The sequence below is a fragment of the Narcine bancroftii genome, chromosome 14, assembly GCF_036971445.1.
Source record: "Narcine bancroftii isolate sNarBan1 chromosome 14, sNarBan1.hap1, whole genome shotgun sequence".
Lineage (NCBI taxonomy): Eukaryota > Metazoa > Chordata > Chondrichthyes > Torpediniformes > Narcinidae > Narcine > Narcine bancroftii.
The window spans coordinates 42,213,636-42,231,898 of NC_091482.1; the positions used below are offsets into that span (position 1 = coordinate 42,213,636).

Below are 18,263 nucleotides of genomic sequence, written 5' to 3' on the forward strand. Positions count from 1 at the left end.
GGTTCCTATTGTTATGGACCATGGGCAATTTTATTTTTGACTGAGGACAGGACTGAATCTACTGTGGGGGATTTGACTGCTGCTAGTAGCATTGGGTTACTGCTAGAGAACTTTGACAGTTGTCAAAGGACTGAACCTACTGTGGGGGAATCACGTGCTCGAAGTCCGTGGGCTTGCAGGAGAGTGAGCCTGCGGCTGTTAACCTCTGTCCACCAATGGGGGGAGCTGGAGGCAAGCCCTGTGTGCTGGTTTTGAAGAGGTTAGTTGGTGGATTTGACTGCAGACAGTTGGTCTAACTGTGCGTGCTCACACGGCAGCTTCAGCAAGCCACACGCTAAATTGCTTTGTTCACGAGTGCTAGCATTGTCACCTGGAGCTGCATGTCAGTGTGCTCACGCAGTATTTTCAGTGGAAAAAAGTAAGTCCGAACTACTTTGTCCACGGGTGCTAGCAGTTTGGGGAACTCGGATACCCAGTGTATGTGTGGGATTAGATCAGTGCCCCTCCTGTCTCCTTTCAAGAGGAGGACTTTGTGAGGCAGGAGTCACAGGACCACTCAAGGCAAGATGTCCAAAGGAGAGGACTAAAGAGGCCTTTGAAAGTCTTCTATGTGACAGAAGGTCACTTGGTACACCTAAGGAGGGCTTTGGAGGAGTGAACCTCGTGTGGTGTCAAGGAGGTCACTGTGAAAATTCCTGGGTGGAGGAAGTAAAAGTGGCTGTTTCCACATTTGAAACTCAACCAAGACTCGCATCTTCCTGACAGGGTTGAAAGTCTATAGGGACCATGGTCATTTGGATACAGCCTCAAACTAAAAGATCAGTGGGCAAGGAAAAAAAAAAATCCCTAGACTGGAGCTGTGAGCTGTTCCTTCTTAACTGATCGACTTGACATGACTGATTTGAGGGTTTTGTTTTGGTAATTGTTGATTTTTTTTGGGGGGGGGGCATTTGACCTTGGACTGTAATGGTTTGGATTCCTCCCCCCACATACACCATACAATAATCTGTTGTTTGTATAAAGTTGCCATTAAGGCTTGTGTTTGGGTGTTAAGTTTATTGGGTTAATTCTATTATTGTTACCTTAATAAATGTTGTGTTATAATTAACCCATTTGTTTATATATCTCTCCATTTCTGCTGAAGAACATAATTATATATAAATATATTACTTACACACACACATATATAAAAAGTGCTTGCATTTGTTGTTTATGCAATACAGTTTAAATTGTATAAAATATTTTTTTTGAAACACATTACATATATTGTAACCTATGATCATGTCCTCCTTTTGGAATGCCCATCCTAGCTGTGATAGTGGTGTACTAACATCTACACTGTTCCATAAAAGTGGTAACTCAGTTGGACTGGGTGGCGACAGTGGTATTTGACACACTGGCCTTCATTAACTGGATGGAGTTTAAAAGTTGAGACATCACGATATAGCTGAACAAGACATTGTGAGACCACCCATAATACTGTGTGCAGATTCTGCCTCCCAGTGACACGAAGGAATTGGAAGGGGTACAGAAAAGCCTCAACAGAATGTTGTGGGGATTTGAGGGCTTAAAATTTAGAGAGAGACTGGATTTTCGAGACCATTGGAGGATGAATGGTGACCTTGGAGAGATGTACAATATCATTAGGGACATGAATAATGGAGAAACTCAGTCATCTTCCCAGGACAGATGATTCCAGAACCAAAGGAAGAAATTGTTGTATTCAGAGGCTAGCATGTACCAAATTGCCTGATGAAGCTTCAAAGGAAGGTACAATTTCAATATTCAAAAGATGTCTCGACAGATGGACTAGCCCAGAATGCCAGTTTTGTCTGCTTGGGTGAGTTAGGTTGAAGGGTTTTTTCCTGCACTTCATGGATTTAAGCCTTCACTTCCACCATCCTGATACCATCCAAATTTTGCATCCAATTTGCCAAATGAACATGGAATAACAAAGAATGTCAATGTTGATCATGATATCAAATTAAATTAATCCCATCTGCTTCCATGTGATCCATATCCCTGCATGTTCGTGTCCATCGAAATGCCTCTTAAATGTCACAATCATATTTGCTTCTACCTTCTCCTCGTGACCACGTTCCAGCCATCGACACATCTATGTTAAAATAAACTTGCTTTACACACCTTTTAAACTACCCCACTCATTTAAAACTTGATCTCACTCTTCATGCCATTCTCTTTGATAAATACTAATACTAATATACTAATAAAACTTAATATAGGAAGACACTTCGGGAGAGTTGCCCCAGCGCAAATGTATAGAACGAGGTGCTGGATGTAGGTTTGATTTCAACATTGAAGAGAAATTTGGATAGCGTCTTGAATCAGAGGGTCTGGAGGTCTATGTTTTGGGTTCCGCTCAATGGGACTGAGTGGAATAATAGTCGGTATGAGGCAGATGGGGCAAAGGGCCTGTTTAGGTGCTGGAACCTCCTGTGGTTCATAATCCCCAGCAAGCACATTCCCAAACTTCAGTATCAGGCCTCAGTGCCCCCCTTAGCAACTGGATCAGTGATTTTTCCTTTTCAATGTCATCCTGTATTCTGAAAATTTAGCTTTTTTGCATGAATAATCCATTCGTCTGCTTACAGAAGAACCTTTCTCACCACTTGGTCTTTTGTGACAAATGAACAAACATCAACTTGGATGGTTTAAATTCAAAAACTATCATAAATTCACACACCTGTGTGTTTCGTGAATCTGCAATCCTTCCACCTCTGCTGCAAACAATGGTCTGGAATCTGTCCATCCCATGCCTCTGTGGTGCTTGGGAGGCTATATTCGCCCAGCTGGGACCTCCTGATTAATAGACCATCCCATTTCTATTAATAACTAGGATCACATTTCACTTAAAAACAATAAACAAGATATGCATTTAAATATTTAATTATTACGTAACGTACAGGCATGGCTGGAAAATTTTTTTAGGTATAACATTTAAAGATTTTAACTTAAGTTTATACAAGTGGTAAGATGAAAACTTAATGCAATTGGGAAAATGAACAAAAATCTCAGTGGGCTATCCGGTGACATTTTTTCAACTATTCTTTTACCCAACAAACATGTCATACACATTCTATTTGTACTGCTGAAACAAATGATGTTCAACAGTCAACTGTTCCAATGAAGTAATCAAAGCCCAAGTCATTTAAAACTTTTTGTTGAAGGAGGCAAATCCACCAACATTTTCTCAATCATGTTCTGCCACATTGCGCCACGCGACCAGTTCCCGTTCTCATATCGCGCCACGCCCCCAGTTCCCCATTCTCACATCGCGCCACGCATCCTGTTCCTGTTCTCACATCGCTCCACGTGCCCAGTTCCTGTTCTTACATTTATTCTTAAGCCAACACAGCACAACCAAAAGCAACAAAACCTTGTCATGGGTCTATGTTCAAAGCATTTTGCCAAAATAGCAATATTCCAAATATGCTTCTTTGATCGTTAATGAACACTGAAAAAACTGAAAGATGCATAAATACAAGCTCTTTATGTCATTTTTGAGAAAATCTTGCCTTATCGCACCAAGAAAGATTACAAACTTTAAAAAAGGTATTCCACAAAGAGTATGGCGCATATATAAAATGAGGAAGTGGGTAAAACTACAAATTTTGAAAGGCAAAATAGGGAAGAGAGCGTTCTTGGGCCAAATACAGGAAAATGGGACCAGCTCAGTGTCTGCATGGGTTTCCTCCGGGGCTCCGGTTTCCTCACATCGTTCAAAACGTACTGAGGGTTGTAGGTCAATTGGGTGTAAATTGGGCCAATAAGGTCTGCTGCATTTCTAATTAAAACAAAAATTGTTTAGGAGAACCTTCTCCAGTAATATGTGGATAGACCTATTTGGGAAGGGGGAAATTGGACCTTACACTAGGGAATGATGCTGGCAGTTAACTGAGGTATCGGTAAGGAAACACTTAAAGATCAAGACGGGCATCTATGTGCAGAGACAGACTTAAGTGATTATTTTGTGTTGACTGTGGAGCAGGATAAACAGGAATGAGAATTAAAGGGAGGCAACTAAAGATGGCCCAGGGCATGTCTATATCAGTAGTGATGAGGTGGTAACATAGATCCCATCAGATGGATGAGTCTTTGGGCCCAGACCAGATACATCAAGAACATTGTGGAATGGCATGAAGGAAATTGTTGGGTTTTGATATTCTTCAACTCATCAGTGAAGACAGAAGTTCTGGAGGGTGGCAAATGTTAAAAGGTCTGCATGTATAATCTGGTTAACTACAGACCTGTCAGTCTGTCGTGAGTGGGACGTAAACTGCTGGAGAGGATTCTGAAAAAAAATCTATCAACATTTGGATGGTCAGGGGAAAACTGACGAGAGGCAGCATGGATCTGTGCGTGGGAAATGGTGCTTCAAACATTTGACAGAATTTTTTGAAATGATAAAGAGGGTAGACATGGGCAAGACAGATAATCTTTTTTAAGGATTTTTATAAGGTCTCACGTGATAGGAGATATGGAAGGTTTGGCCACATGGGATAGGAAGCAACTGGATGAGAAATTGCCTCAATGACAGGAGTTAGAGAATAGTTGCAAAGGGCAGTGTTTCAATGTACAGTGAAAAGGTTCATGGGTTTGGAATAGATGTAGACCAGATGAGAAGTAGGCCAAAGAATGGAAAAGACACTGACCAACTGAGTTTCTCCAAATTTTTGTGTTTTTACAAGGAATGGAACATGTAGTTCAACTTGGAAAAATGTGAGGTGCTGCATTTGGGTCAAGGACACAGAGTTATATTTATTCAGTTAACTGCAGGGCCCTAAAGTGTGTTATGGAGTGGTACAGATATATTGCTCGTTAGAGATAGCAGAATTGACAGAGAAGTGAAGAAAGGATTTGGGACATATGTCTTCAATTGGTTAGAACACAAGAAATAGGAGCAGGAGTTGGTCATCCAGCATGTCGACCCTGCTCAGCCATTCAATAAGATCATGGGTGATCTGATCATCAACTCAACTCCACCTACCTGCCTTTTCCCTATATCCCTTACTTTCTTTTTTTATGTAAAGATCTATCTAACTGAATCTTAAATATTTTTAATGAAGTAGCCTCAACTGCTTCCCTGGGCAGAGAATTCCACAGATCCACTACGCTTTGGGGAAAAAGTTTTTTCTCATCTCTGTCTTAAATCTACTCCCCTGAATCTTGAGGCTGTGTCCCTAATTTTGGTCTCACCCACCAGTGAAAACAATTTTCCTGCCTCTATCTTATGCTATGTTTCTATAAGATCTCCTCCCATTCTTCTAAATTCGAGGGAGTATAATCCCAGAGGATTTAGTCTCTACTTGTAGGTCAACCCCCTCATCTCCAGGATCAACCTGGTGAATCTCCTCTGGACTGCCTCCAGAGACCAGAATTGTACACAGTACTCCAGGTGCAGCTTCACCAATATCTTGAATTGTTGCAGCATGTGTACAAAGTCACTGTTGAATTCAATTCCTCTAGTGATGAAGGCCAACATACCATTTGCCTTCTTAATAACCTGTTGTACTTGCAACCCAACTTTTTGCCATTCATGCACAACCATTCCCAAGTCCTCTACCCAACAGAATGATGCAGTCTTTCACCATTATGCTCTTCCATTTTTCCTACCAAAGTGGATGATCTTTGCCCACTCACCTAACTATATTCTTCTGCAGGATCTCCACATTCTCTGTTCAATTTGCTTTTCTGCTCAATTTAGTATCTTCCACAAAAATGGCTACACGACACTCTGTCCCCTCTTCCAAATCATCAGTGTAAATGGTGAATACCTGGAGGTCCAGCACCGACCCTTGCGGCCCCCCCACTTACCACTGTCTGCCAATCAGAAAAATACCATTTATCCCAACTCTCTGCCTTCTGTCAGTTACCAATCCTCAATCCATACGAATATACTTCCCCCGACTCCATTCATCTGTATCCTATTGATAAGTATCGTGCAGCACCTTATCAAACGCCTTCTGGAAATCCAAATATACAATATCAACCTGTACCCCTCTATCGCACCCATTATATCCTCAAAGAACTCTAGCAAGTTTGTCAAACATGTCCTTCCCTTTCTGAACCCATGCTGTGTCTGCCATTTGTTCTAAATGTCTCGCTATTTCGTCCTTAATGACAGCTTCAAGCATTTTCTCGACTACAGACATTAAGCTAACTGGTCGATAGTTACCCGTCTTCTGCCTACATCTCTCTTTAAAAAGTGGCGTGACATTTGCTATCTTCCTATCTGCCAGTTCCTGCCCAGAATCCAGCGAATTTTGGTAAATGACTAACAAAGCATCAACTATAACTCCACCATTTCCTTCAGTACCCTGGGATGCATCCCATCAGGACCAAGGGATTTGTCCACCTTCAGTCCCATTAGTTTGCTCATCACTATCTCTTTTGTAACAATTATTTTATCAAGGCCCTCACCTCCCTTCACATCTGTAACACCATTCTTTGGCATGCTGGACATGTCTTCCACCGTGAAGACTGACACAAAATATCTGTTCAGTGCCTCAGCCATTTCCTCATTACTCAATATCAATTTCCCTTTCTCATCTTCCAAGGGACCTATGTTGACTCTAGTCACCCTCTTATATATTTATAAAGATTTTTGCTAAGTTTTTATATTTTGGGCTAATTTACCTTCATACTCCTTCTTCCCTTTCCTTATTTCCTGATTAGTTGTCCTTTGTTGCCTTTTGAAGTTTTCCCAATCCTTCAGTTTCCCACTGCTCTTGGCTCCTTTGTACATGAGCTTTTAATTTTGTACTTTCAATTATTTCCTTAGTTAACCAAGGCTGGCTCTTTCCTCCCTTGTATATTATTTTTAAAATGGGAATATATTTTTGTTGATCACTGTGAAAAATTTCTTAGAAAGTCTTCCACTGTTACATGAATGGGAGGGGCTTGGAGGAGTATGGGCCTAAAGAAGGCATGGGAATAAAACAAGAGAGCACAGTATTTGGCATGGACAATCTGGGTCTGTAGGCTTGTTTCTGTGCAGTAGGTCTCGGAATGGAGAACTCAACAAATGCCAAATTCAATGGAGTTTTTTTTACTCCAGCAAGGATTAAAACCTTTTATTATTTTTATAGCCCAGTTCCTTCATTCAAATTCCTCTTCATGGAATGCTGTCCCCTCAGTCACACGGAAAACTGAACAGTCTTGAACATAATTTCTAAGCTTTCTTGAATATTTGAACATTCTACCTGATTTCACAACAACTTGCAAGTTGTTCTGAATTCAGGCAGTCATTTTGCAACTTGCAGGGAAGGAGAGTGACAGAGAAGAAACTGACAATATCATTATGTGTGGCACAGGCACAGTGTGGAAAAGTGCCAGACATAAAATAAATCGTCATGTTCTTTGAGGAATGCATTCTTTGATAACAGACAGAATTTTATTCTGTATTAATTTTCAAGCTTAAAAAAATTGTTTATTTGACTAACTTGAAATTCAGCCACAAGGGTCAGAGCCCAGACAAATACTTTAACTGCGTAAACACTTCTATACCATTACAATGGCATCTGATCTCTAACCTGCCTTCAGTCACGATGTTCCATTCTTCCTCCCAGATATATAGCCCTTCAGGTGTCATTGATTCCATCCTCACCTCCACACAAGTTTTACCACACTATTTTATATTGCTACCATTGATAATTACCTGTAATCATTGTTGAATCCTGCACCTGAAATAAAACAAAACAGTTTAATTGCATATTGAGATTCACAATATTTCAGTAGAAGAGATTTTTTTATTCAAGAGTCCATACACAAGTTGTTCCAGGACCCAATTTAAGAAGCTGTGTGTGTGTGTGTGTGTGTGTGTGTGTGTGTGTGTGTGTGTGTGTGTGTGTGTGTGTGTGTGGGGGGGGGGCGGGGGGGGGGAATTATCAATATTTCCAATCTGATGCTAGTCGATCAAAAACATTGATCCCTCCTTCCACAAGTTTATGCTTGACCAACTAAATTGCTCCAGTAGATCTTTTTCACTCCAGATTTAAAATGTTTGTTTTGCATCTCCACCAGCCAAATTTTAATTGTTTATAGTATCAAGATTTCTTTTTAATGCAGTAAAATTAACAGAAGACTAACTTTGAATGGCAAAATCAAAGTACTAAGTTTTTTTTAAAAAGCGATTCCAATCCTTGTGGCCCCATCAGCGGTAGAATCGAATTCGAACCTGGATCGATGGCACTTTAATAGCATCGTACTAAACAATAATATTTCAACTATTTACTTAACAAAGCAAAACATTTTTCGCATTTAAAATTTTAACTTGGATCGATGCAGTGATGAGTTTTAGAATTGATTTTTTTTGTGTGTGTGTTTAACTTTTTAAAACTGGCCCTTTGCAAAATAACATTAGAAAGAAAAAAAGCAAAATTCTTCTGATCCTGAACAAAAAAAATTCTGGAAATTCTCATGTGAGGTAGGTAGCATTTGAAGATTTTTAGATTTAGACACACAACATAGTAACAGGCCCTTCAGGCCCACAAAACACACCAATTAACATACAATCCCCATTTGTTTTTGAAGGGTGGGAGAAAACCCATGCAGACATGGGGGGGGGGGGGGGGTAACATACAAACTCTTGACAGATATCGCCAGATTCGAAGAAAGAAAGAGAAATTAGGCCAACGTTTCAGGTGGGTGACTTTTCTGTAGCACGAGCATCGTAGAAAGAAAACAAAGATATTTTCTCCTCTCCCCTTTCCGGAGTAATCCTGTAATCTTTCACATTACCTTCCTGTGGGAACCACTATCGTGTGACATTCACTCTCTCCTGGTATCAGTTCTTTCATAAATTTCCTCCTTGCTCCTGAAGCTTCTCCCCTTGCCTTCCCCAAATTAAAATTTATGCCATTTCCAACTTTGAGTTCTGATGAAAAGCATTCAAATTGAAATATTAACAGTTCCTCACTTCAGGTACTGCCTGACCCACCGAGTTTTTTTTCCCCACATAGTGTTTTTTCAGATGTATACTGCATCATACATCAACCAGGTCACAACCTCCTCTCACTGCTACCTTCCAGAACGTATAGAAACCTGAAGACTAGCATCTTGAGGTTTGAGAACAGTTTTCAGATTTATTCTCAGAGTACATATGTGACATCACATACAACCTTGAGAATCCTTTTTCCTGCAGGCCAGACAGAATTACCACTAATTGGTCGTGCAAAAATTAACTGCATACAATGTGAATATGTAAACAATCCAAAGAACTGTAAACAGATAACAAAAAAACAAGACTGTGCAATACAGGGAGAGCAAAGAAAATCAATAAAATGCACAAGAGTCCTTCAATTAGACCCTGAATGAGTTTGTGTTGAGGAGTCTGATGGTAGAGGGGTAACATTTGTTACCTGTTTGGTGTGAGCCTTGTGGCACGAATACCTCTTTCCTGATGGTAGCAGCAAGAACAAAGTGTGTGCTGGGTGGTGAGAGTCTTTGATGATTGCTGCTGCTCTCCGACAGCAGCACTCATTAGTAGGGGGGGTTTTGCCTGGGCTGCGTCCACCATCTTTGGGAGAGCTTTATGCTCAGGGGTGTTGGTGTTCCCAGAGCAGACCTTGATGTAGCCGGTCAGCAACTATCCAATAACTATCAGACTCTTGAACCTCCCCAACTACCCTAATTGTAAACTATTCCGCGACTCATCTGCACGATGGAAACATCACTTTTTTTCCTTACACCAACTGTGAATATTTAGCTTTCCTTTATATTATTTCTTTCTGTACTGGGGAAATTTAATGTTGTAGCTGGTGTATTTTAGCTGGAATCTGTTTGGCTGCAGCAAGAAAGAAATTTAGTGCATCTGCACATTGTACTTGTGTATATAACAAACTCACCATCATTAGATCACTAACCATAGGTTTAGCTTTAAAACTCAAATCAATATGCATCATCTTAAATGAATTTCATTTGATCATTATCACATTAATAATGTACATATTCTCCAGATCTCTGCAAACATCTCAGTTTCTTCATTAGATTAACTTGACTTACAAGGTTAATACTATTCTCTTTTTCATGTAATATCAGCAGTCCCCCCCAGAACCACGCATACCAAGAAATGGAAAGGACTGGACAGAACCTCTGCAATTTTCATCCATTACATCCAGACCACATGCAGAAATATTTAAAATGTCCTTAGCCATGGGTGAGATGCCAGAGGATTGGAGGGTAGCTCATGTTGTTCCCCTGTTTAACAAAAGCTCCATAAGCAACCTAGGAAATTTATATGCCAGTAGTAGGTAAATTATTGGAAGGTGTCCTAATAGATTGGATATACAAATATTTGGTTAGCCAGGGACTGATTAGGGACAGTCAACATGGTTTTGTGTATGGTAGGTCGTGTTTAACCAATCTGATAGTTTTTTTGGGGAGGTTACTAGGAAAGTTGATGAAGCGAAGGCTGGAATATTGTTTACATGGACATTTGACAAGGTTCCATGAGTGGTTAGTTATGAAGGTTTCGATGCTCAGCATTCATGGTGAGGTAGTAAACTGGATTCGACATTGGCTTTGAGGGAGAAGCTAGAAAGTGGTAGTGGATGACTACTCTCAGACTGGAAGCCTGTGACGAGTGGTGTGCCTCAGGGACCATTGTTGTTTGTAATCTACATCAATGATCTGGATGATAATGTGATAAAGTGGATTAGGAAGTTTTCAGATGACACAAAGTTTGGAGGTGCTGTGGTCACCAAGGAAGGCTCTCAAAACCTGCAGAGGAATCTGGACCAGCTGTAAAAATGGGCTGAAAAATGGCAGATAGAATTTAATGCAGCTAGTGTGAAATGTTGCATTTTGGAAGGACAAACCAAGGTAGGATAAACAGGATAAGGTTGGCACTGAGAAGTACAGTGGAATAGAGGGATCTGTGAATAGATACAAAATTACCTGAAAATGGCATCACAGGTAGATAGGGTTGTAAAAAAACCCACTTGGCATATTAACTTTAAAATTTAAACATACAGTACAGTACAGGCCTTTTTGGCTCATGTGCCCATGCCACCTAATTACACCCACATGGTACCTTTTGAACAGTGGGAGGAAACCCACGCAGACATGGGGAGAACGTACAAAATCTTTAACAACAGCAGGGATTCGAACCCTCATCGTGATTGCTAATGCTGTAATAATTTTGTGCTAACCATGCTGCCTTCAGAAATAAAAGTATTGATAGGAGTTCATATGTTAGGGTAAAGTTGTACAAGTCATTGGTGAGGCCACATTTGGAGGATTATGTGCAGTTTTGGACACCTAACTACAGGAAAGATATCAATAAAATTGAAAGAGTGCAGAGATTTACTATAATTTTGCCCAGACTTCAGGAACGGAGTTAGAGAAAGGTTAAACAGGTTAGGACTTTATTCCCTGGAGCATAGAAGAATGAGGGGAAATTTGATGGAGGTACACAAAATATGAGGGATATTGAGCAGTGGTTCTCAACCTTTTTTCCCCCCACTCACCACCTTAAGTAATCCTTTTTTCCCCATTCACATAAAACCTTGAGTAATCCCATACTAACCATAGAGTACCTGTAGCATCCTATGTTATAAGTGCTCTGTGGTTAGAAAGTGATTACTTAAGGTGGTATGTGAGTGGGGAAAAAATGTTGAGAACTACTGGTATAGAATAAATGCAATTAGGCTTTTTTTCCATGAGCTTAGGGAAGATACAAACCAGAGGATATGGGTTAAGAGTGAAAGCGGAAAAGTTTAAGGAGAACTTCACACAGAGAGTAGTGGGAGAGTGGAATGAGCTGCCAGCTGAAGTGATAACAAATTTATCTGCAGGTTCTATGGTGCTGGAACCTCAACATTTTACATATTTTATTTAATGATTTAAATAAGGTGTTTATACTTGAGCATAAAGTTGAAAAGAATACACAAAGTAATGAGAATGTGGGAGGTAGTGGCTGTCTTTAATGAAACATTCCAAAAATGGACCTATATCAATTCACTTATAGAAAATAACATTCCACTGATGATGCTATAGTCTTGTCCCTTCACTTCATCTTGACCCACCTGGAGAATGACGCCTCATACACCAGGCTGCTGTTCATCCATTCCAGCTCAGCGTTTAATACCCATCATTCTCCAGCGGATGAAGAAGCTGTTCTTGCTGGGACTCAACATCCCCCTCTGTAACTGCATTCTGGACTTTCTAACACAGAAAGAACACTGTCTCTCCAGATCGCTTCATAATGCCAAGCACCATCACGCTAAACACTGGTGCACCTCAGGGCTATGTGCTCAGCCCGCTCCTCTTCTCACTACTGACCCACAACTGCATTGCCAAATCCAGCATCAACAGGTTCATCAAATTTTCAGACACATAACAATAGTTGGTCTCATCAGCCACAATGATGAGTTGCGCTGAAGAGAGGAGGTGGAAAATCTTGTGTTATGGTACAAGAGTAACAATTGAAGATAATGATCACGGATTTCAGGAGGGCCAGGAACAACCACCCTCCACTGCACATCAAGAACTCTGTCATGGAGAGAACTATGTTGCTCGGAGTTCACTTAACCAATGACCTATAATGGACACCAACATCTCCTCACTGGTCAGTCAATGACTGCAATTCCTGAGAAGTTTTGAAGTGGGCAAATCAACTGACCATCATCATGTCAACCTTCTACAGGAGTTCGATCTATAGCAGAGATGGCCAAAAGTGGAACACTGGATGATTAGAAGTGGCGCATTGCATCCCATAATAAAAAAAAGGAAGCCTGCTCATGCAAAAAAGTATAAACCAAAAACCGATTCGTAGAAAAAAAAATCTTTTGAATTCAAGTAGCTTAGAGCTGGAAATGGTTTTTACTGAGAATAAATCAGAAACTTAGCAATTATTTTTAACAATTTTATTTTTCATGCACATCTTTTGGTGAATGTTCTCTCACACTAATCGGTTTTAAATTAAAAAAAAAGTTCAATGAGTAAAACTTGGAAAGGACTTTTGTTCTGCTATCGTTCCAATACATGTTTGATACTTGTCTGATCCTGAGGCGCCAGGCATCTGCACCAGCAGTGATTTGCAGGTTTTTGCCAGTCAGTTTACAATTGACACTCGTGCACCATGAGTTGTGCTTTGTTCGTTCTTTGTGAACATGTGCATTTTTGTACTTTTTCAAAAATTAAGCCTTGTTTTTACATTCAGTCCTCCATCACAATGCAAAAGGAAATGAGCAATAGAAAAGCAGAAAGGGATAGTAAGCATGAATTCAATGAACAGTGGGAAAATTAGTTCTTCTTTATAATCAAAAGACAAAATATATTCATTGAAAGGATTTGTGAAAGTTTGGCAATGACAGAAGCATCTTACGAAATTGCTTTAGTGTTGGCCAAAAAACAGAAGTCTTTCTTTGATGGAGAAGAAATTGTTAAGCCTGGTCTTGGTGATAAAAAAAAATCACCTGTCAAAGCAGCTATAATATGCGCCTAAGAACTCTCTCATTATGTACCTGAGCAACTGAAAGATCTTATCCATGCTTGTACTTTCTTTTCTTTAGCTTTGGACAAATTTGCTGACATATGTGATGTAGCCCAGTTAAGCATTTTATTTTTAAGAGGAATTTGTAGTAGCTACTAAGGTAGAGCTACTAAAGAAATACACACACACATCAGAGTAGTCAACTCAAGACTGGTTTATTCATGGTTTACAGGCTTCTTTTATATACTGTGTGTCCCGGGTTCCATGGGTCAAGGTGGGATGGTATGCCGTAGTATGGTGCAAGTGTGAGCCATAAAAGCATGCAGAGGTGAATTGTGCTCCGCGGTCTGAAGGTATGTGCGTTGGGACACCAAATCTAGTGATCCAATTGAAAATGAGCACATGTTTCAGTGTCACTGGATGGCAACAGGATGGCCTCTGGCCAGCGTGTGGAGCGGTCCACCAATGTTAAAATGTATCTCATGTTTTGGCCCCACCAGGTCCACATGCACATGTTCAAACCTCCTGCGTACCACTGGAAAAGGCTGAAGAGGTGCCTTGTTAAGCCGCTGAATTTTGGCCATCTGGCAGGAGGAGCATATACGTGTCCATTGAGCGACGTCTTTTCTTAGTCGATGCCATACGTATTTATTTGACATGAGCTTGACTGACGGTCTGATGGACGGATGAGACAAGCTGTATATCTGGTCAAAAAGGCGTCGCCTCCATGATGCCAGAATAATCGGTCTAGGGTAGCCCAAAGACAAGTCACAAAGAAGGGTTGGGCCACCCTGTGGTGGTGCCACTCATTATACGTCCAGGTTAGTAATGGCCGTACTTTATGCCTGAACATCGGGGTCAACGGCCTGTGCACTGGCCAATTCAGAAATATTGATTCCACCCTGAATCTGATATACAGTTGGTCTGGACAGTATATCTGCCTCAAGATGGTCTTTCCCCGAAACATGGCGCACATCCGTCGTGAATTCTGAAATGATTGATAAGTGACGCTGCTGTCTTGTCAACCATGGATCTGTTATTTTGCTGAAGGCTTATGATCCGTAAACACAGTGAAATGGCGACCTTCCAAAATGTATTGGAAGTTCCGAGTGGCTAGGTACAATGCCAACAGTTCCCGATCAAATGTTCTATATTTAATTTCCGCTGGCCTTAAATGCCTGCTGAAGAAAGCGAGGGGTTGATAATGGCCATTGACATACTGTTCGAGAACCACACCCACAGCCATACTCGAGGTGTCAGTGCTCAGTACCGAGGTAGCCTCAGGGTTGGATGGGCAAGCATTGCTGCTTTGGCCAATGCAGTCGTAAATGCAATCTTTGCCTCTGATGTCCAGGTAATGTCCCCGCTCGGCCCGCTACATCATATGCATCGCCCGTATTATGGTTCTGCATGCCCGCAGAACCACACTGGCGACAGTTTGCTTTGCCGCGCTGTGCGCCCGCTCGGCCTGCTACATGGCCGCTACAAATTGATGATAATTTTAGCGTCTTTGAAGACTTTATCGGTCTTGAGTCACTTCATGGAAAAACAAGAGGATTAGACATATTTGACAAAGTAAAATCATATCTAGAAAATTTACAACTAGATTCTAGTAAACTCATCGATGCTTGTACTGGCAGAGCGCCATCAATAATAGGTAAAGCCGGTGGGACTACAACTTTGCTTGAAAACTTTTTAAGGTCGTCCTCCACTAAAATATCACTGCATTATATACCAAGAGTCACTGTGTGGAAAAACTTCAAATTTGCAGCATATTACTGGTTGTGAAACGTGTGAATAAAATTAGAGCAAGAGGATTAAACAGATGAGAATTCTGAGAATATTGTGATATGTTAGATTTGGAATATGGCGATCTTGTCCTTTATGGTGAAGATAAGTTTTGAGTAAATTTTGGAAACTGAAAAATACTGTTCATAATTTTCTAAAAAAGAAAAATGAACTGCCCGTTGAAAAAGCCCTTTTATGTGATAACAATTGGCTATTTGATTGAGCAATTTTGGTTGCTGTTACCAGCCATATCAATTATCTAAATGTGAAACGCCAGGGCAATAACAAACTGTTTCCTAGCTTAGTAAATGGTATCAATGCATTCAAAATAAAGTTAAAACTGTTCACTTCTCAGTTAAAAATGTGAATTTAAGCTAGTTTCCACTCTTAAAAGAGCAAAGTGAATGTGCTGGATAATGACAATTTTACAAAATACAGTCAAACTCCGTTTTAACACAAATCAGATATAATGCGACCCACTCCTGGATCTGGGGCTTGTGGTAGGCCAGCAATTGGTGGAGTGGTCAGCCAGAGATGTGCACACTTGTCGAAGCAGAGAGCATGGCTGGACCGACCGCAGCAGCCAACGGAGGCAGCAATCGCAGCACAGCGGGTTGTTGTCCAGGCACCGATGGACAGGCTGCACATTAGCAGCAGTACACTCTCTTCCAGCATGGCCAGCCAACGCGTGGCCAATACCCTCAGCTTTTACAGCTCCCAGAGTTTCTGCTCCAGCAGGGAGCCGAGGCCCAGGTCATGCAGCTGGAGTGTGGCCAGGTCCGAAATGGAGGTGAGTCAGGTTGAAATGTTGTTGGTGATGTTCTCAACGTATATGGGAAACCCCAATTTAGCGCGACCCCACTTTTAAAAGCGATGCAATTTTATGGACCCAAACGATTGCATTTTACAGGGTTTCACTGTATATTGAAAAAATCAATTACTGCAATAGTCATTTGAAAGCAGATTTCCATTTATAAATGCATACTTCCATTTATAAACCCATTTTCACTTCATGAACAAAAAAATCATGAAGAAGGAACTTTTTTTACTTGAAAACAAATCATTATTGAACATAAAATTTGATGAGCTTCCCTCAGGCCCAAATGCTTCTGACATGATTCATTTCTGGTGATTATTATCCTGTAAACATCTTCCAGAACTAAGAACATTTGCCTAAGTTATATGTCTTTTCAGAACTATGTACAGATGTAAACAAGCATTTTCAGCCATGAAATTTATTGAAAACAAAATGAGGCTGAGATTGACTGATCAAAGTTGAAGAATTCTCTGCTGCTTTCAGTAACTAATTTAGGTCCAAACATTAAAAGCTTGGCTAAATCAAAACAGACTCAAAAGTCTCATTATGGTAAGCAATGTTTATCTTGTTTTTATATTAAACAATATATCATGTAAAATGCTAAATATGTCTATATTAACATTTTTACAAGAATTGAATGGGGTTACAAGAGTTGGATGTGCCATGGAACTGGACCAGTGAATGAAAAAAATTGACATGTGGAATGTAAAAGGTTGGTCACCCCAATCTAAAGCATCCTGGCTGGCCACATCACAGTGTGGTATGGTTGCTGCAGAGAAATGGATCAGTGGTCAATTCAGATGACCATAAGAGTGGCAGAGAGGATCACTGAAGTCTCCTTCAGCCCCATCGATAAGGTCTACCGGAATAGTTGTCTGAAGAGGGGGCCTGGGGCGTAAATCATTGAGGACCCTTTCCATCTGCACACAGCATTCATCAGCTACTCTTGATGGGAAAGAGATACAGGAGTATCAGAAACAGCACCATTAGGCTGAGGAACAGCTTTTTCCACAGGCAGTGAGAATGCAGAACAACCAAAGGAACTGCTCACACTAACGATCTGAGATTCTCATGTTCATGACGTAATATTTCTTTGCATATGTCAGTGCTTGTCTGTATATGTGTGATGTCTGGTTGTATATCTGCATGTTTTGCACCGAAGACCAGAGAACGCAGTTTCATCAGGTTGTAGTGGTGATGACAATCAGCTGATAATAAACTGGACTTGAAATAATCATTGACATTGAGCTGTTCGCACCATGTCCCAGTTAATGAGTGACGAATGCACACCCATCGGCAACTCTGCTCTGAAAGTGAAGTCCAGTGGAGTCCAATGATGAGATGGAGTTCAGGAAGAAGAAAGAGCCTGGTGTCAGGGTAACAATCTCCTCCTCAGTGTCGGCAAAACAAAGGAGTTGGAGAATGAAGTGCTGAAGAAGTCTTGCAGTTCATTGGAGTGAATGTCATTTACAACTAACCTGGTACCACCATATTGACATGACAGCCAAGCTAAGGAAATTTGGCATGTCCACATTGCATGGCTAATTAACCGGTGCAGGAGGGAGGAATTCACATAGGTATTTGGATCATTGGGTTTCTGCAGGCATATTAAAAGTTAAAGAATAGTGAGATGTAAAATTGGGGCCCTTGAAGATTAGAGGGGTAGGCCTTGTGAGGAGTCAGAAGAGATGGAGGAAATTTTAAATGACTTTTTTTCTTCAGTATTCACTAAGGAAAGGAATACTGAGTCAGGTGAAGTAGGGAAAATGGTAGCATGGTCATGGAAAATATACAGATTAATAAGGAGGTAGTAGTGGCTATTTTAAAGAGAATAAAGGTGGTTAAGTGTCCAGGTCCTGTTAAAATGGGACCCTGAGGGAGGTTAGTGAACTAATAGTGGGGGTTCTGACAGAAATATTTAAAATGTCATTGGCCATGGAGAATGTGCCAGAGGATTAGAGGGTGGCTAAATTTTGTTCCACTTTTTAAAAAAGGCTCTAAAAGTAAATCTGGTAATTATAGGCCTGTGAGTCTGACATCAGTGATAAGTAAATTAATGTAGAGTGTTCTTAGAGATGGTATATACAATTATTTGGATAGAGAGGGACTGATTAGGAATAGTGAACATGGTTTTGTGCACGTTAGATCATTTAACAAATCTTATAGTTTTGAGGAGGTTACTAAGAAGGTTGACAAAGGGAA

General features: G+C 40.6%; 1 protein-coding gene across 10 annotated transcripts in view; it reads right to left on the reverse strand.

Annotated features, from left to right (window-relative positions):
• secisbp2l (SECIS binding protein 2-like) overlaps nucleotides 1-18,263 on the reverse strand; it is a 130,905-nt gene that overhangs the window by 34,902 nt on the left and 77,740 nt on the right. For all 10 annotated transcript variants that reach the window (XR_011348780.1, XM_069911273.1, XM_069911280.1 and 7 more), the window contains 2 exons: nucleotides 7,679-7,703; nucleotides 2,705-2,820 (listed from right to left, as the gene is read on the reverse strand). Coding sequence is in view for 9 of the 10 variants with exons in the window: in XM_069911273.1 (XP_069767374.1) it covers nucleotides 2,705-2,820; nucleotides 7,679-7,703 (141 nt within the window). In the remaining variant the exon portion in view is untranslated. The remainder of the gene's footprint in view (nucleotides 1-2,704; nucleotides 2,821-7,678; nucleotides 7,704-18,263) is intronic.